Raw genomic sequence first — 27,663 nt, forward strand, 5'->3', positions numbered from 1 at the left:
TGTGTAAAATACAACCCTGTTATTTTTCCTCAGAATAAAACACACTGTTTTGTTTTATGGAGGGCTCGTCAAAAAATGAGCTAAAATGGAAAGAATGAAGCTCTCCAAGTTGAAGTTTCACTGGCTTTTACGGCACCGCAGCGGCTCACAGGTGCCGAATAGCATGACATAGCATACCGTAGTGTAGCATAGCTTATGAACATTCAGCAGCACTTTGCTTCTCTGCATTTGGCCCTTCTCTGGTGGGCCTAGCAGCAACTTTTAGCTCTTTTAGCCTCGTTTCCATATTTCTTAAAGAAGCTGTTACTCTTTACCGTTCAAATATTTTATAATTAGCAATGAGTCTTTGATCTTTGAATGTTATTTGTTTAAAAATGTGGACAATTTTTAGTTCAGAAACCCAGTGATTGTGAACACTGCTACTTGCACAGGTGTTAAAAAATCAAGGCCATTCTCTGTGTGTCTCTGACTGAAAAGACTGTTTACTCTCTGCAGTCATATTCGTTTCTCTCCTCATGGGCTGGTTCTCTTGAGGTTGAGCGCCGACGCCAGCATGTTCATTCAGCCAAAACAGCGCTGACAGGGATTGACTAGAGCCAACGTACAAACCACGGTTGATGGTCAGCCACCAACACTCAGCGACGGCCTTGAGGCGTCTCACTGATGACAGTCGGTTTGGTCAGACAGGGGCTACAGATTGAAGTCATGCATTAAAAACAACAACAACAACAACAAAACCCAAAGAGACAATATTGTTTTGTCATCCAAAACTAGTGGATTAGTTTGGCATATTTGGTAGTTTGTTTGTTTTTCTGGTGTTTTAGCTGCAAGGCTAATGTTACTAAGAAATAATGGTGGCTTATGCACACCAATTAGCATCATGCCAAAATAATCATTTACTCACCCCAAACTATGCTGTAAAGCATCTTCAAATAGAAGCTTTTGCAGTTTCTGACACAGAATGGGATACTGGTATCTATAAAAATGGACAAAACTACATGCCACAGCAAACACATTGGTGGTTTTGATTATAGCTTTGTTTTAAACCTATTTGGTGGACACCCTTATCCAGAGTGACTTTCATTTAGTAACTTATGTCTATTTATAATAGATAACGGTTTGTCCTACAGGCCAGGAATCATAGAATATCTTGTCATGTTATATATTTAATGCCAGGCATGTATTAGATTCATTAATATGATTTATCTACTTTCTACCAAACATTCAGATACTTCCACTCAAATCTGTGGATGGACGCTGGCGTGTGATTCACAGAGGGCCTTTACTAACTGATTCTTCTTTGGCCTCCATGAGTTGTGTCCAGTTATAGTCACTGTGAATCAGAAATGAGTTATTACTTACCAACCGTAAAAGGTATAAAGGGTATTTGTCACTGTACTATGTACAGCGAAATGTGTCCTCCGCATTTAACCCATCTGTGGTAGTGAACACACACACACTAGTGAACTAGGGGCAGTGAGTACACACACACCCAGAGCGGTGGGGAACAGCGAGGGTAAAGGGCCTTGCTCAAGGGCCCAACAGTGGCAACCGCTCAGCCACCACTAACCGCTGAGCCACCACTGCCCAACTACTACATACTAATGAAGAAGAAATTATTTTGACTATAATGCCCTCACCAGTGAAAAACCTCCACAAACACATAAATTAACCACTTGCCTTATATACTGTTGGACCTACCAAACATCAAGCTCCGCTATAATATTAAGGTAGGTGTCAAATTGATGTCAACAAGGATGACCAGACCCAAGGTTTTGCCAGCAGAACATTGGCCAGAGCATCACGCTCTCTCCACCAGCTTGTCGTCTTCCCATAGTGCCTCCTGGTGGTGCACACATACTCTAACATTCTCCATCTTGTCATGTGCCACTATGATAAGACATTCAGCTATTTACTTCATCTGTGAGTGTTCGGAAAGCTTTGCCCACTAATTCTGACTTATTATGGCTGTTAAAAGACTTTTGCACCTATTTGAAAATAGCTGAATGTTAGTAGAGGGTAAGAAAACTAGATCGTCATCCAGTTAGATGATATTTTAAAATATGTAAATGATAACACGCTTATAAAAATGTGTTAAAAAGCATAAAACCCACGTAACAATTTTCAAACACTGTATTCAGCCTTTCCTGACCCGGAGAGACCCATCGTAAGGCCTTGATGTAGCATGTAATATTCAGGAGAATTCACCCTTCTCTTTTTCCTGTATAAGATTAAGGTCTAGTAACATAAACAGACCCTTAGCCAAAGCTCTGTTTGTCATTGGAGTCCCAAAAAATTGGTCCCAGAGACTTGATCTGATTTTAATAATGGGAGGTCTGTTTTATCCATTTTTGTTGATTTTGGACCGAGACCACCGTTCCTCTGGCAAAAAACGAGAGCTTGGCAAACGCATTGAGAAATGTTTTTCTGAGCATCTGCTTAGAACTGTTGAATGTTAAGATCCTAAACATGCACTTATATGTTTAAAATGTTTGCGGAAGAACTGTTTGACCTTGTCGAACATTTGATCCATAGTGTTAGAAAAGAAAGAAAATAAAAAAAACGATTTACACAAATGTATTAAATCACCAGTGCTTAATTACTGAAGAATTCAATTAAATTATCCTAAATAGGAGCAAGGAATTTTCCACAGTCCAGTAGATGGAGATGTGTAATGGATGTACACATCTGTGGAACTGTGACACATTTCATGTTGAATTCATATTGAATTCTTTATTTTTCTGTATCTACAGAATTAAACCGAGTCTAATGAAATATTTTAGCATCTATAGCTCCCCTAAAGCAAGGTCACACAGGAATGCAACCGGTCTTAGTCTGTGTCAAAGAAAAAAATGGACACGGGAGCACTGTCCACTTTCCTGCTACAACTATGTTACCAGTCACACAGTGTCCTACAACTTTAGCAGTGCTCCCTCAACCCCCCACCAAAAAAAAATGACTACCACTGACCTTTCCGAAGCTGCCAACCACAAGTATCCTGTCATTAGGAATTTGATGAGCAGCTGAAAAAAGTCTTTGGGATGTGCAACGCTCCCTAATCTCTAGTCCAGCCAGGCTGCGGTCAGGCAGGCAGCAACGTGCCGTGGAAGAGCACCAACTTTCCTCCAGCTCAGGAAACAGCCAGCTCCAGCACAAGGCCTCCAGCAAACACAGAGAAGTTGATTTAGTTGTTATCTCTAATAAACAGCCAAGACAATCGAATTACTTCATTTCACTGAGCAGATTGCATCTCTGCACTGTCTGTACTGAGGCCCAGTCAAAGCCACAAATCCCTTAAGTCCAGCTCAGCATCAAATAACACTTACAGTACCGTGCAAAAGTCAGAGAACACCCTGCATCTATTTAACGTCCACTCGTTCATTCGCTTCTTTAGGGTCTGACATTTACTCAGACGGCTCAACAACTACATATAAGATCAGACGTTTCCGAGTTTAGCCTTTACCTTTTGTACAGCTTCCTTGTACACCTCTTTCAGGTGACCTGAGGAGACCTCTGAGATTCAGGCTTAGAAATTTCTCACCATCCAAGTAACCCAGAACTGAGGAGACCATATTTTGCTTTTTTATTATTTTGATACACAGGTATTCATCCTGATTAGGCTGCTGTGAAAGGAGGAGTGTGTAGGCAGTGTAAATGTGTGTGTGAGTGGGTGGGATCAATTTGCCCCCTTGTATTACATTTTACAAGCAAAATTTATTAACCACTTAATGCAGACATCTTACGAGACACACTAAGGTGTATTACTCTGTAACAATAGGTGGTTCAGTAGAAACTGGTGGGGCTTTTTATTTGGTAATAGAATAGCCCCACTAGATGACAGGGTTGCGGGTTCCAAACCTGGGCTCGGCAACCATGAGCATGGCTCTTTACCCACCAAGCTTCCCGGGTGCCCACCGCTCCTGGTATTACTGTCACTATGTGTGTATTCACTGCATGGATGGGTTAAAAAGGAGGAGGTGAACATGGTTGTCTTGTCTTGTCTAGTAGAGGCTTGTAATAACACTTTCAGCCCACCGGTGGACCACAAGCTGTTAAAGGGGTTAAAAAGCAAGTTTTCTTTCATTTGAATGCCAAAATAATAATAAAAATAATAAAAATATGTAAACAAATTTGGCAGCAGCCATAAAATATATACTACGCATTACAAATGCACTAGATTCAGTCCGGCTGGCGTGTACGAAAGGCCATTTGGAAATCGCAAGCAGAGGACATGTCCATGTCCCTACCAAAACCTGGGGTTGGTCACTCTCAGTTGTTGTGAGAGAAGCAGCAGCTTCAGCAGTATGTTCTGTAGAAATGTCTGTATGCTTTTCTCATTAAGAGCTTCTTAAAGTTCCACATCAGTGGAGGGTGGACAGACAAGCATGTGGATGTTCTTGAGCTTTAAGGACTGTGTATCTAATGAGGGCAGGTTTGGAGGTCTGGCACACCTATAAAGGAACCCGTTTTCTTTTCTACCTTCTTAAGCTAGTAGATTATTTTATATTGAGTCTCCTCAGAAATGCTGCATCTCATGTACTGATTCCCTATTGACATCCCCACCTATTGACCTAAAATCGGTCTTCTCTCACAGCGTTGTGCAAGCTTTCTGGTACTATTTATTATTATTTTTATGAGTGCATGGTTAAAGCTCTTAACACCTCTCTTTTTCTGGTGGTAGCATCCTGAAACACTGAACATATTTCCTATGATCTGTCCCTTTCAAGCTGAAATAAAAAAAAAAGCAGCTACAGCAGAACAAGTGACAGAACCAGCTAGCATCTGCTGGAGTCTTCTAGGGTGAGATTTGCTGCAGGCATCAAAGTCAGGAATCAAAATGAAACACTTGATTATGAATCATAGTCCAGATGAACAACACTGATGTTTTCCAAAGATGGCTTTAGCGTAGCCAGGAGGTTGATGTCTTAAACAGAAAGATCCACCTGTTGCACATCTTGGTTCGGACAACACTAGCGAGACGCCGTGTCCTGAACTGTATTGGGTGTTGATTATAGAGGTTAACTGGTCTATTGTGGCGTGAGGATTGCTCTGTACCACTTGCCGGAGTTGCCATTCTCCTCTGCCAGCATGTGGGGCACCATTGTTTTGCCATTGGGAGGTCCATTCTCAGGACACGTTTATTGCGGTTCTAGGAAACCCCACAATATTGCTACCACCCATCGCTCGCTACCCTATTATCAGGATTATATGTGCAGCAAACCCTGTTTTGGTCTCTGTGACAACATCCCGAGCAGAGTTCATTCCAAACCAAGGGTGATTCTAATATTCTGACATGACTGAGACTGAGACTGCTGCTGACCAACTTTATGGAGATGCAGATTTATTTTTCCAACAGGACTTGAAGAATGCACCTGCACACAGTGCCAAAGCTACCAGTACCTGGTTTTACAGACCATGATATCCCCTGTTCTTAATTGGCCAGCGAACTCGCCAGACCTTAACCCCATTGAAAATCTATGGGGTATTATGAAGAGAAAGATGCGGTACGCCAGACCCAACAATGCAGAAGAGCTGAGGGCCACTATCAGAGCAACCTGGGCTCTCATAACACCTGAGCAGTGCCACAGACTGATCGACTCCATGCCAGGCCGCATTGCTGCAGTAATCCAAGCTAAAGGAGCCCCAACTAAGTATTGAGTGAATTTGAGGTTTTCATTAGTTGTCAGTTATAACCATCAAAATGAAAAGAAATAAACACTTGAAATATATCAGTCTGTGTGTAATGAATGAATATATTATACATAGTTTCACATTTGAATGGAAATAAATCAACTTTTTTTTTTAATGATATTCTAATTTTATGACCAGCACCACCCCCCTTCTAACCACGTGTATAACGGTCTCTCACCATCTCAGTCCAGATGTTGCGGTTTGGTGCACGCATACATGCCGGACATGTAGCCCATGTGTGAAGCCAGGTTCCACCCAGTAACCCTAAACTGTAGGCACTATGCAACATGCCCTGCTAAGCTCAGTTCAAGATGATTGGTGTCTGACTATGGCGAGTGCAAATGACACAAAAGAGCCACAAGACCTGCCTGCTTCCTTCCAAACTGTGTTTTGTGTTTGAGAGAGTATCTCAGAGGCGGACTATACCAAATTATGTGGAGGAAACTGCAACTAGCACTACTGTATGTTAAAGTAAACATGAACAGAAACCTAGCTATGTGCATTTGGGGGATATTTGGAGGGCATTTGGACAGCCAAACCATGACATGATCTGATCTGACTCGTGATACATGTGCTCTTAACAAATGTAAAAATTGGGATAACACCTGCGTAGGTCATCACTAAAGAGATCTACACTGATTAGGCACCCCCTTATGCCACCAAAACAGCTCTGACCCGTCAAGCATTGTGGCATTGACTCCACAAGACCTTTGAAGGCGCCCTGTGGTATCTGGCACCAAGACGATAGCAGCAGATCCTTTAGGTGTCCCTTAAGGTGAGAGGTGGGGTCTTCATGAGCATCATTGTGCTTTGGTCACCGGTTTACTGGTTGCCTTTACTTAGACCTGCTGTTGGGGAGCTGCTCTGCCATCACGGCCCTTCCTGCGCTTTATTAAGAAAGGACTGTTTACTTTTTGGATATTTTGTGCTAGGGGGCATTTCTAGTGCTAGGGGAATAGTAATGAATGGACAGAAAACATGTTCAGCATGTAAAGTTTTGCACATTACCTTTTACCACAAGCACGTAAATCTATAAGGCTTACTGTGGCTGGAAGCTGGGTCGTCACACATTTGTACAAGAAGTAAGCCTGTTACAACACCCATTTAAGCGGCAACATGATTGTATTTCAAGGCAGTAACTTTTAACAATGTAATAAATCCCAAAATAATTCCTCCAACACGATTACAAACAGTGCAACATTCAAGGCATAGAAACAGACCTACACACAAAACTGACCCCTTAACAATGCCATCAAGGTTGTGCCGCCATTACATGAATATGTGCCGAACATTACAGAAGCAATTTTGCATGGAAAGCATTCACACAAAAGTAAAAACAACAAAAACAACAATACTATATAAAAAAACAACAAAAAAAACAACACATGCCGGTACATTAGAACAGGCGGTTCTAAGAGGAAAGTTATGGATATCACACATAACTGAGCACATTTTAACTGAGCATAATGGCCACAAACACACATCCACATACACGTTAAGGCAGTTAAGACATCTAGGATCACTTTGAAGAGGCAACAGGACAACAACAACAACAACAAAAATATATATATATATATATATTCCGTCCAGTATTTACATCCACATATAAGTTAACAAATACACATGGCAGCATATACACTACGGTGCCAATTTTCTGTACCCATGATCTGAAGCCTCTACCACACAGGTGCACTTTCTAGGCTTACAATTACTCAGTGTAGCCCCTTTAGTGCTTTGCAGAAGCAGCATCTTAGTGTATTACGCTGGTATGAGTGCATCAGGCACAGCAGCGCTGCTAGGGTTCATACACAGCTCAATGTCACAGTAGTCCGCCAACCAACATATTCAGTCAGCAGTGGTTCTGTGGTCAGAAACCGACCGCTGATTGAAGTCTAGAGGCTGACTAACAAATTGTACATAGAACAGGATGAACTAAGAGGCAGCTGTGTCAACAAATGCAGCTACGGTTATACCGAAATGGTTTTTTTTTTTGTTTTTTTTTTTAGGATTTCATGTACGTACTGTATGGTTTAAAAGTCTTAGGCCACGATGAACATCCGAGATTTTTGAATTTTGACAAATTTATAACAAGGAAAACGAAGGGACAAGGAATATAAATTTAAGCAAGTTTGTTAAGGCCTTTGTAAATAAATAAATAAAATAATAATAATAAATAAATACATAAAGAAAGAAAAAAAATGAAGAAAAAGAAATTTGTTGTATTGAAGTAACTCTGAAGTGGATCTGATCCACTCATCAGAGGCCTTTGCACTATGTTGTGGTGTCCCCAAATACTAAAAAACACCAACAATTTATGTTAATATAAATTTGTAATATGAACTTAAAGAAGGCAGCAAAATAGAAGCATTCTTACTAGTGGTATAGTGGTTATATATATATCAATTAATTTCTGTAGGGCTACAAACACAGTTAAATGAATGACCTGCATATATCATACGTTAACATAGTACAGCCTAAATATTCTGCTCTTCCAGAGCACAATTACACAATAAATTACACAAAATGTCTGGCCTTTTTCTACCTGGGCCAAAGCAACACACTCTGATGCTACTGCCATTATCACACTAATGTACTTGCTGCACTGAGAATTTTGCCTCCTCCAAATAATATCTGTTGATGGAGGGGTGAGACAGAGAATGACCAACTGTGCAACAACAGATGGGCTATGGTCAGTAACTGTATACCAACAAAGTGCACCCATATAGTCGGCGTTTCTGATAAAATCGCAAACAAGTGTACGCTCAGCATAATTTAAATAATATCACACACACACACACACACACACACACAACATCGAAGTCGGAAATGGTTTGGAACAGAAAGGCGGCGTGTACACCGTTAAGACTTAACCGTTAAGACAATCCGTGTTAAGACAACTGGCCCCTTCTTGAGCTATTCCGAGTGATCCTGGATGTACAACCTTTCCTTGTAGGTCGACATTGAAGGCCAACATTAAGAACCGAAGATTCAAGTCACGAGCCATGCGCACACAGATTAAGTGGTAAAGACTTTGAAACATAGCTGAAAGCCCACAAAGCACGTACAGTCTCAGCATGACACCAGAAACACATGCCACATATGTTAACACGCAGTAAAGCGGAAAGTGCTAGGATGTCATGGAAAGAATACTCCTCCCTGAATGCAGGGCAAGGAGATAAGACAAGAATAGGCTAGTGATGATTGCAGAGGAAGGCTCTAAGCAAGACTGGAATCAAGTGCTTGACAGTGCAGCCCTCACGGGAAAGGGCATAAGAGGGAATCAGGTGGCTGGTAAACTTAGAACTGACTTGGAAAGGCCAGCAACAAAGCCGGGAATAAGATAGGAGGACGGTCCGGGAAGAATCCGCAGCCAATTTCCAATCTGCCCCGACGCTATCGAGTTTGAGATGGCATTTCAGGGACAGAGCGCGGCCGTGTTAAGTCCATCTGTAAAAGGTTTGCCCGAAAGCTTGAGCAGGAAGAAGGTGGATAAGAGCTCGCGAAGGCAGTGGAGAATCCGCTAATTCGGATCCGGTACAGGGGTGTTTTGCAGAGCAGGCTCGAGCTGATAAAACACAAAACAGGTGACCAGTAATCAGAGCTAGGCCGGATGCATGCATGTGTGTTTCAGACCCAAAAACGTAAGAGCTAAATTAGAGCCAGACCCTAAAACCATCTCGAGACAAAGTGTCTGTTCCTTCGCTTGACCGTACCCGTTGAGTCTGACCACTGACTGCATTCAACAACAAGTGTGTGTGTGTGTGTGATGTTTGTGCAAACACATGGGTTTTCAGGGGTGATGCCTTCCAGAGCTCCTATGGTGGTAGTTTCTCTGCATTTTTGGAAAGGCTGTGGAGCAGGGTTTTCTGAAAGTCCTCGTCAGATGCCTCAGGGATGAGGAACTCGATCAGCAGCTCCCACACGCAGTACACCAGATGCCTGTACAGAATCACAGTCATGAGTCAGACACAGCAGTGGTCACACAAACACACACACATACAAAGTCTAATCTATTACTGCTCGTAATGGACTGTCCTCTGAGTTCAGGTTATTCACCTGTTTTAAGGCCATTTAAGGGCATTTCAAACATGTTGTTTCATGTCTACATTTTAGGAAGGGCCCATATCTTACAATTTCAATGCTTTTTATTAGGCCTTCCTGGTTCACTTATATGATATTTGAGTACATTTACAAAAAACAGCCCTACTTCATTTGTACATGGCCATTTTCAAACCTCTCCTAATCTCTCTCATTTAAACAGGCTGTTATTATTACTGTGCATTGTCTTGGTCATGCAAAAGCTTTTAATTTTTCCCCCATTTTTACTTTTTGAAAATTGGAATCTGGCAATTAGCTGTGTCCCAATTTAGGGGCTGTATCCTTTAAAGGACGGGGTATACAAAAGCACAGCCACTGAAAGCTGCGTAGACCGAAAAAGCATATGTGAAATAAGACAGTCTGCTCTGTGGCAGTTTTCTTGATTGTGCAAGAAAGCAAACCTTAGTGGCTGCAGTTGGCACGCAATGAATCTCGGCTGAATCCTTGCTTGGATTCTTCTTTGCCATGGAGAAGAAGGATGTGTTTCTCACCCTGATATAAAGCAGCCTTCAAAATGTGACAGCTTAGTCGCACCACTGTGACGCAATCGGATGAAAAAGGATGCAGCCCCTGAACTGGGACACAGATATTGGAGAAAGCCAATTTTACATCAGCTTACAGATGCCTGCACTGACTAGCATCATGCTGAATGATGAGGGAGAGGGAGGGCTATCCTACCCTCCCAGAGAAAGTAAGACCAATTATGCTCTCTGGGACTCTTGGCTATGACTGTTCCATCACCAGGAATCGAACGAACCTATGATGCCAAAGGCAATATAAGCGCCCCTGACCAAAAAAAGCGAGAAATGCTTGGAGCAGAGTAGCACGAGGAGGCCTTTCCTTCCTTTTGCTCAAGAATGAGGAAAATGCCCTGTAGACTGGAATTTCTGCCACTGCTGGTAGACCCGTATGACCGCATGCTTCCAAAAACCCGCAGGTTCAGCTAATTCCTTCCTACTAATGCAATCATTCCTTTTTGCCAATCATTAACTTTCTTTCTATCTGCTTTTCGGCCCCTTTTCCACACATCTAACGAGACACTTGCTGCACTGCACCACCTCTTCTCAACCTACGAATTCCGCTGCACAACCCACAGGTATTTAAAGCCAGATTATCCTTGTGCAGCGCCATCTGCAGGAGCTTGAAGTTACAACCACCTTAAACACACAAGATGACAATTGTTTTGTCCTGGGAGCTTAGTTTGACTATAAGAATCTGTTTAACATCAAAATATGAATTTAGATTGGCAGAAGTTAGCGGTTGTTCAAAGGTTTTACATTTACTCAAAATCTGTACTGGTAATACTGTAATTTATAGCATAGCAGTTAAGATCAACTGTGTATCTAAAATGTCATTAAACACCCAAAGCTTTTACATAAAAAATTATAAACGCAGATTCCCAGTCAGTGGTTTGTTCCTTGAGCTTTCATATTTACCAAGAGGTTGAAGGTGAACCAGTAATCTACTGTGAACACAGAATTACTTGATTCTAATGACAGCATAGTCTCACGTACACCCCAGGCCTCTTATTTAACGAAGACATATTTGTGTAAGTGCAGGATTTGCAAAACAATAAAAGCCCAGCATGTTACATAATGGAACTGATTGCAGTATTGATTGCTCCATCTGTGTGTGTGTGTGTGTTCTGAGACAGACCTGTTTATGGCAGGGTCCTGGATAGAGTCCAGCACCGTCTGCCAGGAGAGCTTGTACTTCTCAGAGCCCAACATATCTGAGAGCAGATCTGTAAACAGAGCAGACGGCACTGTCACACGCTCGTGCAATAGATTTAGGAGTGCTGAGTGAAGCAGGCAAACTGTTTTAGCGCGGCATTGATGATGGAGACAATGTTATTGCATATTCACAAACCGGTGACTCTTTTTTTTAAATATATAATTTTGCTAAAAGATTATGCCATTAGTTTTTTTTTACGGTTCCCATCCAGTATCTAGATTATTTAACCAGTCCCTGGTTAAAGAAATTCAGGTGAGCTGCTGGTGGAACTGAACAGGTGCATACAGTGTCTAAAGTTCACAGAGAAGTCAGCAACCAACCCTGGTTAACCAAAACTGTAATTCAGAAGTCATATTTCCTTTGTTTTTCAATATTATACACAGAAACACATTTCATCAACTTCCTTGACAGTCTAAAGCCCTATTTGGACGGTAGTAGTTTTACCCTGGGGAGGTGGGGTAACGTAATTATGACCAGAGTTTCTCAGTTATTGTAGTCCCATCCGAATGTGCAGTCAGCCTGCATGCTCTCGATTGCAGCACCTTTTATTCTATGTAAAACGAGCCAAAAACAATAACCCCAGGTCATATTAATCCCATGAGAATCAGCATGTGGGTAAATAGGAGTTTTCTGTGGATCATCGCAAGTATGGAGGCTTCGAGAAAGCATTTAGAAAGCACAGATACCTCGGGCCATTCTGTGGCAAGCCTCAGTCAAATGCAGAGGACGAGCCAAAGGACTCCTCCGAGGCAAACCGCTTTTGTAAGCCGATGGCCTACATGCATGTTATGAACATGTAGCTGCTAATTCTCAACTACAACTTAATTAGAAGTGAGTTAGAACATTACGTGGTTTGCATCACGTTTTTTTAGGTGGCAGCAGTACGGAAATCGAGCAGCCACTCCCATCTCAGCCATTTATGTTGAGATTTCTTATATATTTACATTACTCCACCTCCCCATGTAAAACATATTCCATCCGAATAGGGCTTAAGACTATTTCATCATACTATAATGCATAAGAATCAACATGCAAATATCATTATATCCTCACTCACTGATTTGCACTATTGTGTGTGAATGGCTAGACTTCGTTCTGCTTACTAAAGCAACAACTGTAAAGTAGCACAAAATGTTTTTCAGTCTTCTTGTTTTAGACCTGTTCTAGTTTGACATACAGTACCAGTCACCTGGTTGAATGTATGCAGATCATCATCTTAAAAACCATTTGATCTCAATGCCAGGGTGACGATAAATTTTAAAAAAAAGAGGACACTGGGGACAGGAACACGGATATTCACCGTAGTTAGGATGTTGTGGCTAGTGGGTTTCAAGCAGGCCTAAGTTGTAGGACTGTGGCCGTGTGTATGTGTGAGGGTGGAAATACCTCTCAAAGCATGCAGCTACAGCATGATAATGTCCATTAACACATACACATCGACTCATTTAGCAAGACCAATAAATAGCTTTAATAGCCTATATGACCTACAGTAAGACCTACTTTAACCCCCCCGACCACAACAACATATCTACGGTGGATATATGGTGACCCTAGCATAATGATCAGCACACATTCAACCAGGTGTGTCCACTGAAGCTGCCGTACATGATTACCGGCTTACACGACGATAAGATGTTTGACCACCTCTACTGCAGGGCCAGTGTCGTGAATAAGAGCAACCCTACCTGGCACCAGCTTCATCAAGCACTGCAGGCACTGCTGCTTGGTTTCATCTTTCTGCTGCTGGGTGCGCGGAGGCCGCGGCTGGGTGGGCAGGCACCCCCCTGGCCACACGGCATCCTGCAGCACCTGCAGGTAGGTCACCCAGTACTGCGTACAGGTCAGATTAGCCACGCCGACCTCCAGCCACCTGCACACACGAACAAAAAACAAGCTACAAATAAACACAACGACAAGACCTCCCAAGCGTCTGAATCCATACCCAAACAGCATCGTAACTGTCACAGAGAGTCAGCGTCTGACTCGCAAATCTTCGCGGTTCCAGCATGAGACATTTAAGGTGAAACATCTCCAGACCACAGGCTGGAAACACACATCAGCAGTTGTAAACATGACAACACACTTGCTCTTTCAAAGACAATAAAGACTTCTGGCTTGGATTTTTGGACCGGTCTGTGACGTCTGTGACAGTAACATGTCCTGCTGAATCAGACTTTGACAGCGGTGCGCAGATTTACCGAATGGGAACAGAGAGTGCACAACACATCGTAAAATAACAGAAACACACAGACAAACAAAGCAAACCCCAAGAGGAGAAGGACGGGAAGGACTGAGGAAACAGAACCACATGAAATAGGTTCTGGACCAGACATATGTTCTTTTTTTGGAGCAACAACCATGTCTGCTTCCTCACAGGCTGGACAATACCATATGAACAGGAGTTGCGTCCAAATAGCTGAATGCAACTTGTTTTCCTTGGGGTTGCTGATTGCAGCCTCGCTAACAGTATGGATAGGGCTGATTTGCATGAGGGTCCACATGCAAACAACTGTTCATTGAGCAGAGGGGGGAGAAAAAATGAAGCCGCTTGCTGTTAGTACACTGGCGTGGGGCTAGTGCATTAATTCACAGGTAGCATGTCGGCTCAGGGCTAGGGCCTTAGCTTGTAATTAGAAGAAGAAGAAGAAGAATGTGCCTTTATTGTCATTATACTTACACATTTGGTATATTAATATTTAGGATATTGAGCCAACAACCCTTCGATCAGTAACCCAGCGCTCTTACCACTGAGCCGCCGCTGCCCCTGTAAGCTTGTTTTAGCAGGTTTGCTCAGGGCTAGGGGGCCTTAGCTTGTGCTAATTATACTACACAAACACAGGATAGCATTTTATATGATGGGCATCTTATTCATGTGTGCATGGTGCACACAAATAACCTCAACAGCACTTAATACTGTGGACTGGTCCAAATCCCAGGACTTGCCAAGACTACAGTGCATTAGTCAGCACTGCAAATTTAACTGTGTGTGCGATGTTTCAGATTCAACCCCCTGACGCTAGGTTGGACCAGCCCCTCCGTACTTGATGCCAGTATGGATCAGGAAAAGGGCCCTTCCAGCTATAAGTACGGCTTGACTTGACCCGCCATCCTTCAAGACAAGCGGATGGAAGACAAGCATTCCGACTTTTTTTCTGTCCTGCACCGAAGTGGTGGAACGAACTTCGCCTGGGTGCTCGAACCGCAGAGTCGCTCGCTGTCTTCAATGCAGACTGAAAACCCACCTCTTCCGAGAGTACTTGAGCGGGGTGTAGTGGCAAGTGTTGTGGTCTCCATACTGACTTCTGTATTTAGTAGCATCTAAGCTTGATGTTTCGGATCCTAGTCTATGCAAACTACCTAAGGATATTTTTGGAGTAATTAGTGAAGCACTTTTGTAAGCTGCTCTGGATAAGAGTGTCTGCTAAATGCCCTAAATGTAAACGTAATGGGTCTGGATCTTAACTTTAGCCTAGAGATTCAACCCTCTATACCATAGTAACATTGCATCATCACTATTACAAACACCCTGTATCTCTGAAAAGGCGACTTCACAGGAAAACATACATTTCTACCAGATTTCTGCCAGTGCCACTTTTCGCGTGACAATAACAATATCTAACTATGTTTAAACATGCATTCAGGTGGTGGATCATGTAGTACACCATGATGCCACCGGTCAATGTTTGTGGCAGACTAAATATTGTGCTTTGTGTTCCGGACCACTGGCTCTACTTGGCTCTTGTAAGCACGGTTTTGGCCGACTGAGCATGTTGATGGCATCGGCAGTCGGCCGAAAGGGAGAGCTCTCCTATTGGCTTTTTATTCAAGTGAGTCAGTGCATGAGGAGAGAAACAAAAGAGATCAAAGGAAGTAAACAATACTCTCAAATAAGTTTTCAATGGCAGGACAGGTAGTGTGTTAGCACCAGCGATGGGCATTTAAACCATTCTGGCACAATTTGAATTTGAAGTTTTTAAAGAGATAATATTTAAATATGACTTTTCCAAAGAGAAAACTTAATAAACATCAAATAAAATACAACATACTTAATCGTCTCATGTTTCTTATAGTTTGTCGTATGTGATTTAACTGTTATTTCTTTTTGTTTCAAATTATTTCATTTGTTTTATGTATAAAAGTTCACTTTTAAGTCACCATTTTATCCACCAATACAACACTGCTAAATTCTGTTAGTGTATTTCCATGCTAGTGTAATTTATTCAGTCAGAAAATTCAAGATTGCAATTTTATTATATTGATGGATTTTAGCATTTAGTTTATGTTAATCCAAAAAGGATATCTTTACAATGTTCAAAGAGGAAGTTTTTACACAAGAAGCAAGACCATCATCAGTCAGCTTTAGCTGCCACTAGTTCTTTGGTGTTAGCTTGGTGTAAATGGGCCCTTAGGAAAGATTTGTCAAGTGTTGTCTTTTTAAAAGTACAACTATAAAGTAGCACAACGAAGAAAGAACAGATTCTATAATGACTAACGTCTGACATCAGTTTCTGGCAAAAAACAAAACAAAAACAGCAACATCTCTCAGAGATGAAGAGGTATTACCATGATGTTCAAACCTCTTCTTTTTTTATATACTTTCTAGAAACAAATCACTGCCCTGTGTTAAAAAAGGGGGGTGTTTATCATCTATCTTCAGCCTTTTTACTCTTCCACTATTAAGTAACCACATAAGTCAATAAGCAAGTAACATTAGGCTGCACTGCTAACATTAGCATTAGCAAACCTTGCTGACTAGTAATTTTACCACCAATCAAATACACATCTTGCTTCCAGCATTGCTTTTCAGTATACTGAACCATATGTACATATAATGCTACACATCATATGGTCAGATTCTTGTCAATCCATAACTGCAATCATAGCTGTAACAACGGAATAGCATCAGCTTTACCGAATTACGCAGTTAGCTTGTTTTTGATTAATTCATTCATTCATCATTTTAAGGAATGTTACCAGTTAAAACACATCTCTATTTTATAAGCAGCATTTTTGTTCATGGGGTGCAGCCACAAAGGTCTTATTTGGAAATTCTGCATAACAAGAATAAGCTTAATATTTACAATAACTTTTTTTAAAATAATTATTTAAAATGTATTAAAATTTTCTCCCCAATTTGTTTTTTTTTTTTTTTTAGACAGCCCACACTCTTACATTGCCTCTCTATCAGACGGAATGTTCCCACCACTAGGAAGATGAAAACTGACATAGGACTCCTTCAACATATGCACTACCAGCCATCACCAATTTTCAAACTGTGGCCGATGCAACGTCACCATGCAACCAATATACTCAGAGGAAAGCACAGGGGGCACTCAGCTTTGAGGCATCGTCTGACAGATGCCCATGCTGCCAGAATCACACTGAAGTAAAGGGGAGAAAGAGGGAGAGGCATATACCCACTTGGAGAGAGCAGGGCCAATTGTGCTCTCTCAGTCTTCGGCTGCTGATGGCAGAGAGCATGACCGGGGAAGTACAGTACATTTATATTTCATACTTAAATCCATTTAGGATTTAAGCAACCACAGAGGGCTTAACTCATATTTTTTAGCATTTACTCAACTAATATTTTACACATTCATGGGAATCTCAACTTTCTCTCAAGTAGAGAAATATGTCCTCACTTTGTCCAAACATAGTGGCTTGTAAACAGCAGGCTATGACTGCCGAGCAACTTGGCACATTCATACGCAATAGGCTTGTACTTTATGTATGATCCCATCTGTGTATGTTGAGCATTGTACAGTGGCATTGGACTTTGCGCAACTGTCATGCCTAATGCTGAGTTCAATACAACTGCCAAAGTTGACACTTTTCCATGTTTGCCATATGTGAGCACACTCAATCATGAATGTGTTGTTTACGGGACTGTAGTCTGCATGTGTTCTGAGTACATTCAATAGCACACAAGTCTCTCATTCTCTTTTAATGATTTGCACATTAAAAAAAGTTTAACCTAAACATATCACTACATTTCTCGAACACTCAACAACTTAATCCTCGAGTTCAAGTCTTGCGCAAGCTTTGACTGACTTAAGACCTTAACGTTTCTGAGGTAAGGTGATGGAACGGGGAGCAGTTATGATCAACAGTAGTACATTTTATTCCACTAATGGTATTACAGCAGTTTATAAAGTGCAGCTCATTTGGACTGGCACGAGCTTTGAAAGGGGACACAAGACATTAGTGGGGAATGCATTGCTCGAAGCGAGAGTAGTGGAAAAAACGGGCTACTATGGACAGAACTGAGCCAGTAGAGCTTAAACGGCCCTTTTCAAATGCTAATGGGGGCCTTGATTTTTTCTGACACTCCAAAAACATAAACATGATAAGTATATTCCATTTGGAGCCCTGCCTAATTGGCTTCTGAATTTCTATTGGAAAAAATGACACCACTGCAGTAGTAGTCATTTGGGTGGGCACTGGGACTGGAATGCAGGCTTAATTTAGAGCGGCAGAGACAACAAAGTCATTGTCTCCGGGATTGCAGACAGAATCCAATGCTAAGAGACAACAGCAATCCTACCCTACACCCATTCGTTTCTCGTTAGTCAGTGGCTATTTTCACATTATTATGTCATGCCATACCTTGACGGAGAGGGACAGCGCTGTGGCGTTCGAGAGACCCAGCAGAGAACATTCCACTTCTTTAAGGCGTCTTGACAACTTACTTATGAAGCTGAAGAGTAGAACACAACCTGCCATTGTAGTGAAAACTACTACATTTACAATGAATGCACATTTACAATATATCTCACTATACAGTCAATAGGGAAGCCATAAACACATAGGCTATAAAGCAGGGGTGGCCAACAGATGACCCAGGGGCCGGGACCAGCCTGATGAAGGTTATGAATTTAGGATCCTTGTTCTCAACATCAAGGTCAGTCATTTTTTGGATTTTGACTTCAGACATAGACACTGACCTACAGGCATAAACGCACAACCAGCAGAACCAATGAAGATCTCCATTTCAGGGCTCCTAAGTAGCACAGCCTTCCGAGCGCTGTCCCTATAATCAGGAGATTGGCGGTTCAATTCTCAGCAATGCCTTGGCCATCCACTGCTGGCCGTCCAGAAGAGCATGATTAAGGGCATGTATTTCGAGTGGCAGATTTGCAACCCTGTTATTTTGCCTCAGGATGAAACATGATTTTTCTTCATATGGGGTTCTGCTTATACTGGTTTACGATATCATGATACGATATGATACCAGCACAGCTAGTTGAACAGACGGATACAGCTAGTGAGCTAGGTTTATATGTATTTTGGGGATTTAAATACAGTATTATGCCAAATTTTCTTTTGAATGAGGTTCACAATACGCCAAACGCTCATTATTCATATTACTGAAAGACACATGCAGTTTTCCATTCTAGGCCACCTTAAAATTTGCTCCTTCTGAGTGGGTAGGATGACCCTCCCTCTCCCCCATCATCCAGCCTGATGCTACTCTGACATTTACTCAGACATTTATGATGTTCTTTAGAGATAGACAGTTAGTGGACATGTTGTCGTGTATGTCTAAAACAAGCAGAAATGGTGAACAGGGAAAAAGACTGGGCCTGTTATAAATGGTTCTGAAAATGCAAAAAAAAATGAAAAGAAATGTGAATAATCTGACAGCTTTTTCTGGTCAAAAAAGATCTATTCTGTCTTTCCTGCAGACTGTTTGCTTGCCTTTACGACTGGCAAGCAAACAGACTGGACTGTGTCTACCTTAATTCTGCATGTGCCCCAGTACAACCAGCAGTCTGGAAACACCCCTGCCCTGTAGCATATAGAAATGTATCATTTCCATCCCTCCAGCTTAGCCCTGCATTTTGTCTTGCACATGTTCAAGCATAAGCATGTATTTTAAGCAAGGCTGAGGGTCTGTACAAAGGGCACAACTTTAGTTTAACCCCTTAAACAGCCTGTGGTCCGCCGGCAGGGTTAATCCTAACAAAATAAACTGGTTATAATAACTAAATGGAAGTACATAAAAAAAGGCTATGCAAGCTAATGTAAATAACAGCAATACAATGCAGGTAATATTCAGTGTGTATCCCACCAGCAATAACTATTTAGCCCAGTAAACACTAAAATGATGACTGGAGAAAGCATTCTAAACGTCTCAATAGTATCATACATCCAAATGTTTGTGGACACCCCTTTTAATGAATACACTCTTTAAGCTACTTTTAGCTCATTTGTACCCATTGCTGACACAGACATGCACAGCTTGTCTAGTCCCTGTAGAGACACATCACCAATAGAACAGGACTCCTATTCTGAGGTGAAGTGGTGATCATCCAGCATCCTGACCTCACCATCAATCTCCTCCAAACTCTAGTAGAATGCCTTCTTTCCTGGACAGTAGAGACAGTTACTGCAACAAAAGCATGACAAACTCTTTTTAACATCCTTAATTTTTTGACAGAAACAATGCATGAGCAGGTGTCCCAATACTTTTGTCATTTTACTGAATTAGAGACAAGGCTTTAGTTTGGGGCATAAATCGTAACGTTAACATTTTTGGGCAACTCTGGACTAAACACGGACAGGGACACTAACCTGTAAATTGCCTGTGTGTATCAGTGGACCTGTAACTCTTTCAGTAAACAGTTCTGGCCCAGTTTTCAATTTCTAGAACTTGGTTAAACTACAGCTCATATTCTTCAGTCTGTGATGTATCTAGAACGTTCAGTTATGGGCCTAGAGTGACTTGTTTTTTTCCCCCTCATCGTTGGTTGATTACACAGTTTAGTTCCTAACTACACAAGTAGTTCATCTGACGCATGAAGGTCTTCAGTTCTGCTTGTGAAGGCCTAACCAATGGAAGCGCTCACTTTACCGTATTAAGCAAAGTACCAATGAACAAATTTTTTTTTCTTTTAAAGAATTCTCAAAGAAACTTAAGAATTAAAGGAATCTAGCACAGTAATACAAGTTCAACACAGGCCTGAATCTACTGAATAAAAAAAGGGTAGGCCTAGAAGGCACTAAAGTTTCCCCACCGCAGTAAAAGACACTGAGGTGTTTAGAAGAAATGTTTATTTTAAAAATTCCAAATCAAAACACTTCTTCGCTGGTACGAGAAGAAAAAAGCCTAGCAGCAAACAAACAAAGGATGTTTGTCAGCATTTATCCATCATGGAAAAACGCTGATCAAATTTTCCAAATTCAGCCATGCGACGGTTGATACCGCAAGATTCCGACAGGATTTTATTTATGAAAATGTGGGCCTTAAAACCCAAACAAGGTTGCGTGAAGTATGAGAGTGTAAAAGTCATTCAGTTGGAGGGAGATGATTAATTCTGTGCTCCAGCCCAGCGCAGGTGTCTCCAGCAGGTGCCTATGCACGCTAATTACTCCAAGAACCTTGTCCAAATACAGGGAATAAGGCGACTGATTCAGGCTCCGCCGGCTTACCAAATGGAACATGATGGTCTGTCTGGGCAGCCAAGGGTTGTATTGCATCAATTCATCTTAGGGAATAATCAAACATTGAAGAGAGTCTGGGTCATGAGCCAGTCTTTAAACAAGCCATTACTTACTAGCAGACTGTTTTAAAACCTGAGGGAATTGTTGGAGTAAAACAGAGTGCCTTTCTCCAGTCCAACCCAACTGGTTTATCTCAATTGCATCCATCTCCATAAAGGAGAATCGGCTGTTGTAAAACAACACAGGCTTTATCTTTCAAGGTTGAGGGTGAGGCTTGGTCAAGCGCTCCCTGGTGGTGGTTGGTCCTGTTTATAGCCAATCTTATCCGATGTGTGTAAAATAAAGGCAAACAAATGAACACCTATTTACCGATAATGACATGCATGTAAAGTCTTCTACATCTGTGTGGAAGTGTCTCCAGATGGACCTGCTAGCGGTGGCTGAGACCTACAAAAGGCTAAAGATGGAAAAGTCTCACCTGGAAATTATTTCCACAACCAGGTTCTGCTTAATAGAAAAGCACACCATTGATCTTTAATGTGATCTAATTTTTAACAGTGTAAAAATGTTACATAACATAATAAGGTATGAAACGTTTGTTTCTAAAAAAGAAGAAGAAGAGGTCTGGAATAAGTTACAACCTATTTCAAAGGTTTTGGGACCCTAGTAAACCACACTGAGAGCTATTATCTCTATTTGAAGAAAGATTTCAATAGTGGTGAATCTTTTCGGAAGTGGCAGGCCTACCAAAATTCTCCAAGAAATTGGAGAAATTAGAAACAGCGGCAAACCGTGGCAAACCCACCTTGAACTGCAGGCCCTTATCACAGCTCCGATAAGGTCAGTGTTTATGATTACACCATTAGAAAGTGACTGGACCAAAATGGTATCCATGGAAGAATAGCATACAGGGTTGTCTCACATTTGCCAAAATATACTTTGATCTAACCATCAAGCCTTTCGGACTAACGTTTTGTGGACCGATGTGTCGAACACAGCTAACACAGCATTCCACTAAAAGACCAGTCAAACATGGTGGTGGCGGCAACGTAAGCCCCATCTGTAGAAACCACGAATTCTGCTCTATACCAGATGATGCAGGAGAATGTTTGGCCATTAATCCATGATCTGAAGCTCAAGCGCAAATCGTTTCCTTCACCTAAAGGCTCAAAAAGAGTGACCTGATCGAAGTTTTAACTTGAATCCCATTGAGATGCCATGGCAAGACTTTAAACGTGTGGGTCTTGCTCAAAAACTCTCCAATGCGTCTGAATTAGAGCACTTCCAATCCTTTCTTTTCCATCTTCTGACACTCGCAGTGTGACCAGACATTGGGCCTCATTCGGCAAGATTTTTCCAAGACTTTTTTTTTTTTATTATCAATAATACTTAAATAGTTCTGATCAGAGGAGGATGGGTCCCCCTTGTGAGTCCTGGTTCCTCCCAAGGTTTCCTTCTTCCAGCTCTGAGGAAGTTTTTCCTTGCCACTGTCGCCATTGGCTTGTTCACTGGGGGGTCTTTGATCCTGCATGTCTTTTAAATGTTATTTCTTTTTTTTGTTTGTTTCTGTCTTTTACTAATTACTAATTGTGTAAAGCTGCTTTGTGACGATAACAGTTGTAAAAAGAGCTATACAAATAAATTTGACTTAAATTTGTTCTTGAGAAAAGTCATAACAAAAAGTCTACACCAGACTGTTTACAGCTACGCTCTTGTAATGATGGATCCCATTGGCTCCGTAAATTGAATATTGGCTATTAAAAAGTGTAAATTATTATAGAAAATGTAGGGCTAGCTTTTGGAAGATGTTCTTTAATTATGGCATCAGCCACCGCAGCTAGACTAAGACACAGGCTGCAAAAACATGTAAAAAATATTTGCCAACCGAATACATCTAGTGACTCCTATGGCGTTGACAGGTTACGGTTTCCAAAGTTCTGTCATCATAAGATCCCCTCTGTAAGATATTTGTTCATTTTAGATCTATTACAAGAACATACTGTAGAAGCATCAAGTCATAGTTCGCACTGAATATACTCATGTCTGTACATCTTGCCCCAAAAAAAGTCATGCCCCTGTCTTACCCTTCGCTTACTGGGTGATGAGGAGAGATGTACGGATGGATTCGATCACAAAAACACATTAAAACACAGCACATTTTCCTCTAAACCCACCTTTATTTGGGAACAACCTATTCCTAGAGTGATCTTATCTGATTACACAAGAACCTGGGAACTGTTTACTCTCGGCCTCAATTTGTCTCACCCTACATTGCCAAATGCTTCATCAGAGATATTTGTAAAGGCTACAACACTAGCACCCACTGCCATAATCAAAGCGTTCTCGGTTTACATCCCAGAAGATCAGGACATTCTGCAGCAGGCCTGCAAACAATAAGAGACATGGAGGAGTCCTCCAGCACTTCTCCACGAGGTCCCACTGGTTGTTGTCTTTATCGAAGATGAGACTAATTTACCATCTGTGCCTTCATAAACGTGCCTTTGTGGTTGTTTGACTTGGGGGTGATCGAGCATGACAATAGCCCAGGCTGCTGGAAGTGTGGGTGAAAGTCTAAAGTGCTAGAAGCCGCGGCCAACGTCTCCAGGCTGGTGGATCAGAATGAGAAAGGGCCAGCAGGGATCTGAGTACAAACGCCCAGCTCCTTTTTTTTGTTCCTGACCCGGGTGTGGGAGGCTTTCAGTCAGTGGGCTTTTCCCAAGCCCCTACTCAGGTCTAAGGTAATTAAAGACCCAGCAGCAGCTAATACTTGAATGGAGGAGAAATAATGAGTGCAGAATTGAAAGACATCAGGCCATTATGAGGACTAAATTTGCCTCCGCATGGGGTTAAGTCTTTAATATGTCAATATGACGCTGGAGGAGTAGCATTAGGAATTCTCTTTTCAAAGCTTCAGCCAGGCACTGCTTGAACAGTGTGATAGCCACCCTAGGTCTAAAGCTGAGTTTACCAACAGACAGCATGGTGAAACTAACCAAGGGAGTGTATCATTGGTTGTAAGTCTCTATTCAGTTCTAGGCTAGCACTGCACGATATATCAATTGTTCATCACAATGTGGGCAAATACTAATACTGATGACCGCAATATGTAAATGCCCCCTCTAAAAACAAATTGAAATCTTTCATGTGGGTGTTTTGATGAATCATGAATGCAAATTATTATTTACCATTGACCTTACAGTATCCAGAAAGTGATTTAAAAAAAATGACCCATTTTGACCTCTTGTTGTTCATGAAGCTTACTTTACATCTGATAGCATCTGCTGCCACCATGTGGTTTTACAACACTCTCAATTGCACATGACTGCATTGCAGCTGGCCAAGCAAGCAACAGGTTAAACTGAGGACAAGATCAAAAATGGTGATTATTAAATGTGATCTGTTTGGAAAGCCAAATTACTCAACTAACTAACTAACTAACTAACTAAAAACAGGTACAATCAGTTGGATAATCCCTACATATCCACCACAAACAATAGCCCACATTTTTAGGTATGGAGGACTGAGGATGAGGATTTTTGAAACATTCAATGTAAGCAACACAATCTTGGGTTTGTGGGTTTGTTTCTCTCGGCAGTAGTAGAATAATAAGAGTATGTGAAAATAACGAACTAATGAACTTTAAACACTGTGGTCTCTTCACTGAAAAGAAAATCCAGCAAAATCAAAACACAGCTGTAAAACTAGCCAATTCCAAAACCCCCAAACTGTTAGATAACAGTCCTGACTCATTATAAATATTGGCACCCTGATAGCAAAGGCATGGCGATCCCTATTCTGGAAGGTATCCTAAGCTGGAAAAGCAGGGAAATTAAACAGGTACTTTGTGGCGTTTTTATTTATTAAAAAAAAGGTCAAAAGCTATGCTTAAGCAAAAGCCACACTAGGCTAAAAGCTAACTCTAGTTGACCCGCTTTACAATCTCTTCAGCTATGCTAACCTCACACAACAACAAGAACAACAGGACATCAACTCTATCCACTGCTGGATTGATGTATTTGGAACAGGTTACATTAGGTACATTAACCCTTTAAAAAGGCAGATGGCCCACCGACCCACCGCCAAAAAGTGTTACAAGCTTCTATTACCAAAGAAACAGCCGGAGGACAGAAGTCCCTGTAGTTACTGAGTAAGACGTCTTAGTGTGTACTAAGCCTTTGAGTGTTAAGGGGTTAAGTAAGCAATTTATTAAGTACTAGATTATTAGGTACACCTGCTGTCATGTACACAAACTACGAATTCCAACAAGTCGTAGGCACTGTCCAAGTCTAATTATAAATGAGGTACACCAACGCGTTCAAGTGAACGCTGGAATGAGAACGACAAGTGACCTTACCGTCTAGTGTATGGTAGTAGGTGCAAGGACTGCCAGTTCTAGCACCTCTCAAACAGCTGTTGCCCAAGGCTTGTCAAGCATTTCAAGGGTTTATGGTGTGCAGAATGTCATGTAACAATGCACCACTGATTAAACAGGCCTCAAAAGTTCTGAGTTCTGATGTTGTGAAGAAAAAGGATCTCCAGTGGGCACAAGAACATCAAAACCAGATTGCTGGGGAATGGAAATAGGTTTCTTGGTTGGACAAATCCATGTTCTTTTACATCGGGCTGATGAAAGAATCTGAACTTGGTGCAAGTTCTGTTTGGGATCAACAGTACAGGCCAGAGGAGGCCCAGTGAAGAAGAATGGCACTGGATATCTGAACCTTGTTGCTGTTTATCCGCAAGTTTATCCGCATTCAAGTAGGCACTTCCAGTATGATTCTGCCATGTGCCAAGAAACGTACGATTCCAGGAACCCACACAGAACCAGATCATCTCTACCCAATACCACTGGGATGAGGTAGAAAGAGCTGTTTGCCTCGAGACTGCGCAACACAATTTATGCATGGTACAAAACTTAGTTATGCATGGTCCTGCACAACATATCCAATGTCTTGTAGAAGGCACGTCCCAGTCAATTCAGGCTGTGCTGAAGGTCAAAGGAAGCTCTCTACGCTATTTGATAGGTACCTAATAAACTGGTGGCTCAAAGTACACTAAATATAATCATACCAGGCTGTACTGAGCCATTCTTATCATGATCAGTCTGAGATGAAGAAGACCTTCAGCAGCAGCTAGATGATGGATAGCAGGGCAATTGGTTGGAGCTTTCTAAATGGCCAAAAACGTGTGAGTCCTGCCCTAGTCATGCCGGCTGCATAGCCTGGGCTCGTGGTATGAGCGTGATAAAAGTTCCATTTCGAAACTCTTAGCATCTACTCTCTCGGGAAATGGTCAGACCCAGAGGCCCTGCTCCAATTGGCGCTGGACCGGTGACAGACACTGGATTCAATCAGTTGTCCTTTGAGACACCGTTGGCTGTTTGTGTGGCTGTACTAAAAGCGTGAGCAACAGTCATCTCAGGTTTCTGTCCCTAGGCTACCATGCCATCTCGACGGCGTCTCGTCCAGCACATCGAGTGGTTTCATTAAAAATGCCGTGGCACGACTACCGATGGCTACTCGAAGTGGTGATTTAATGTTTCTGACAGTTTGCAATAGGTACAGGTCACATTTAAAATGGATCCAAACCAAAAGCACATACCCAGGGCTGGGTGAGGTTTCAACTAAGTCAGATTCCATCTCGAGTTCTGGCATTGCACTCCAGCCAGCATCACCGGAGAGTGATTTTTAGGCTAATTCATCAACATTTATGACAGGTTCTTGAATTCAAGGCATAACAACAACAACAACAGGCATGATACCACACAAAATGAATCAAGCTATGTTTTGGACCATGTTGGGGAATTAATCATGAAGTCTAACTGTTTTCCATCAATACAGGATTCGTCAAAACTGGAGTGGACACTCATTTAGTCATGCCGGAGATCAATATCCCATCCAATTAAACTTTCCTTTAAAGTCAAAAAACACACACACACTATATATATATATCAAATGTTCCCTTTGCAGTTGATGGGCCAACACATGTGCCTGAAGTACATTTCTACACATTCAAAGCTTATGTAGCTAACAAGTAATCTTTTCAAATATCTGTACTTGAATTCCCCCAATTTCTGAGACATTTCAAAGCAAGCTGTTCTCATTTTTAAGTGTACATTTCACTAAACCTCCCCAAATCCTGAATATTGACTGAACTCCTATGCTTAGTCCCAGTTACAGTAACTAAGCTTTCTGACAATCTTTCATCAAAATACAAAATACCATTATGTTGTGTAAGGGATTTAAGATCAGATACCTGGCCAAGAGTTTGAAGGCAGAGAAGAAATCTAGTGAAATCTTTTTATAAACCAAACACATAAGCAAAGACGCATGGAAGAATGTATTATCAATTAAAGCCATCCAAACTCATGCAGAACAACTACGTCTGCTCCAAATTAGAAGGCTTTGTAAGATTATTACAATTTTCACAAACTATATTCTTTGATAACTGAAAACTCCATTGTTGACATGGCCCACATTGTCAGATCGAACTTTTTTTTACCTTTATTTTGATACTTAAACAGTGATATCTGAAATACAAATGATTATGTATGTTTTGACCCCAAATTATGCACAGTTATTTAAAAAAATGAACAAAAGTGTGGTAAGAAGTAGAGCTGGGCGATATGACCTCAAATCAGCATCATGACTAACTGAACATTTTACCTGGATTACGTTTAATGAGCGACTTTAAACT

At 41.5% G+C, this 27,663-nt stretch overlaps 1 protein-coding gene across 3 annotated transcripts in view; it reads right to left on the reverse strand.

Moving 5' to 3' along the window:
• Positions 1 to 5,324: 5,324 nt before the first annotated feature.
• Positions 5,325 to 27,663, reverse strand: part of snx19b (sorting nexin 19b) — a 42,750-nt gene continuing 20,411 nt past the window's right edge. For 2 of the 3 annotated variants that reach the window (XM_072692226.1, XM_072692225.1), the window contains exons 10-12: positions 13,209 to 13,393; positions 11,446 to 11,533; positions 5,325 to 9,630 (exon numbers count right to left, since the gene is read on the reverse strand). In XM_072692226.1, the coding sequence (XP_072548327.1) occupies positions 9,507 to 9,630; positions 11,446 to 11,533; positions 13,209 to 13,393 (397 nt within the window). In that variant the 3' untranslated portion in view covers positions 5,325 to 9,506. Of the gene's footprint in view, positions 9,631 to 11,445; positions 11,534 to 13,208; positions 13,394 to 19,863; positions 19,913 to 27,663 lie in introns of those variants that run through there. The other variant, XM_072692227.1, reaches the window with a different exon arrangement.

The sequence above is a fragment of the Salminus brasiliensis genome, chromosome 11 (assembly GCF_030463535.1).
Source record: "Salminus brasiliensis chromosome 11, fSalBra1.hap2, whole genome shotgun sequence".
Classification (NCBI taxonomy): domain Eukaryota; kingdom Metazoa; phylum Chordata; class Actinopteri; order Characiformes; family Bryconidae; genus Salminus; species Salminus brasiliensis.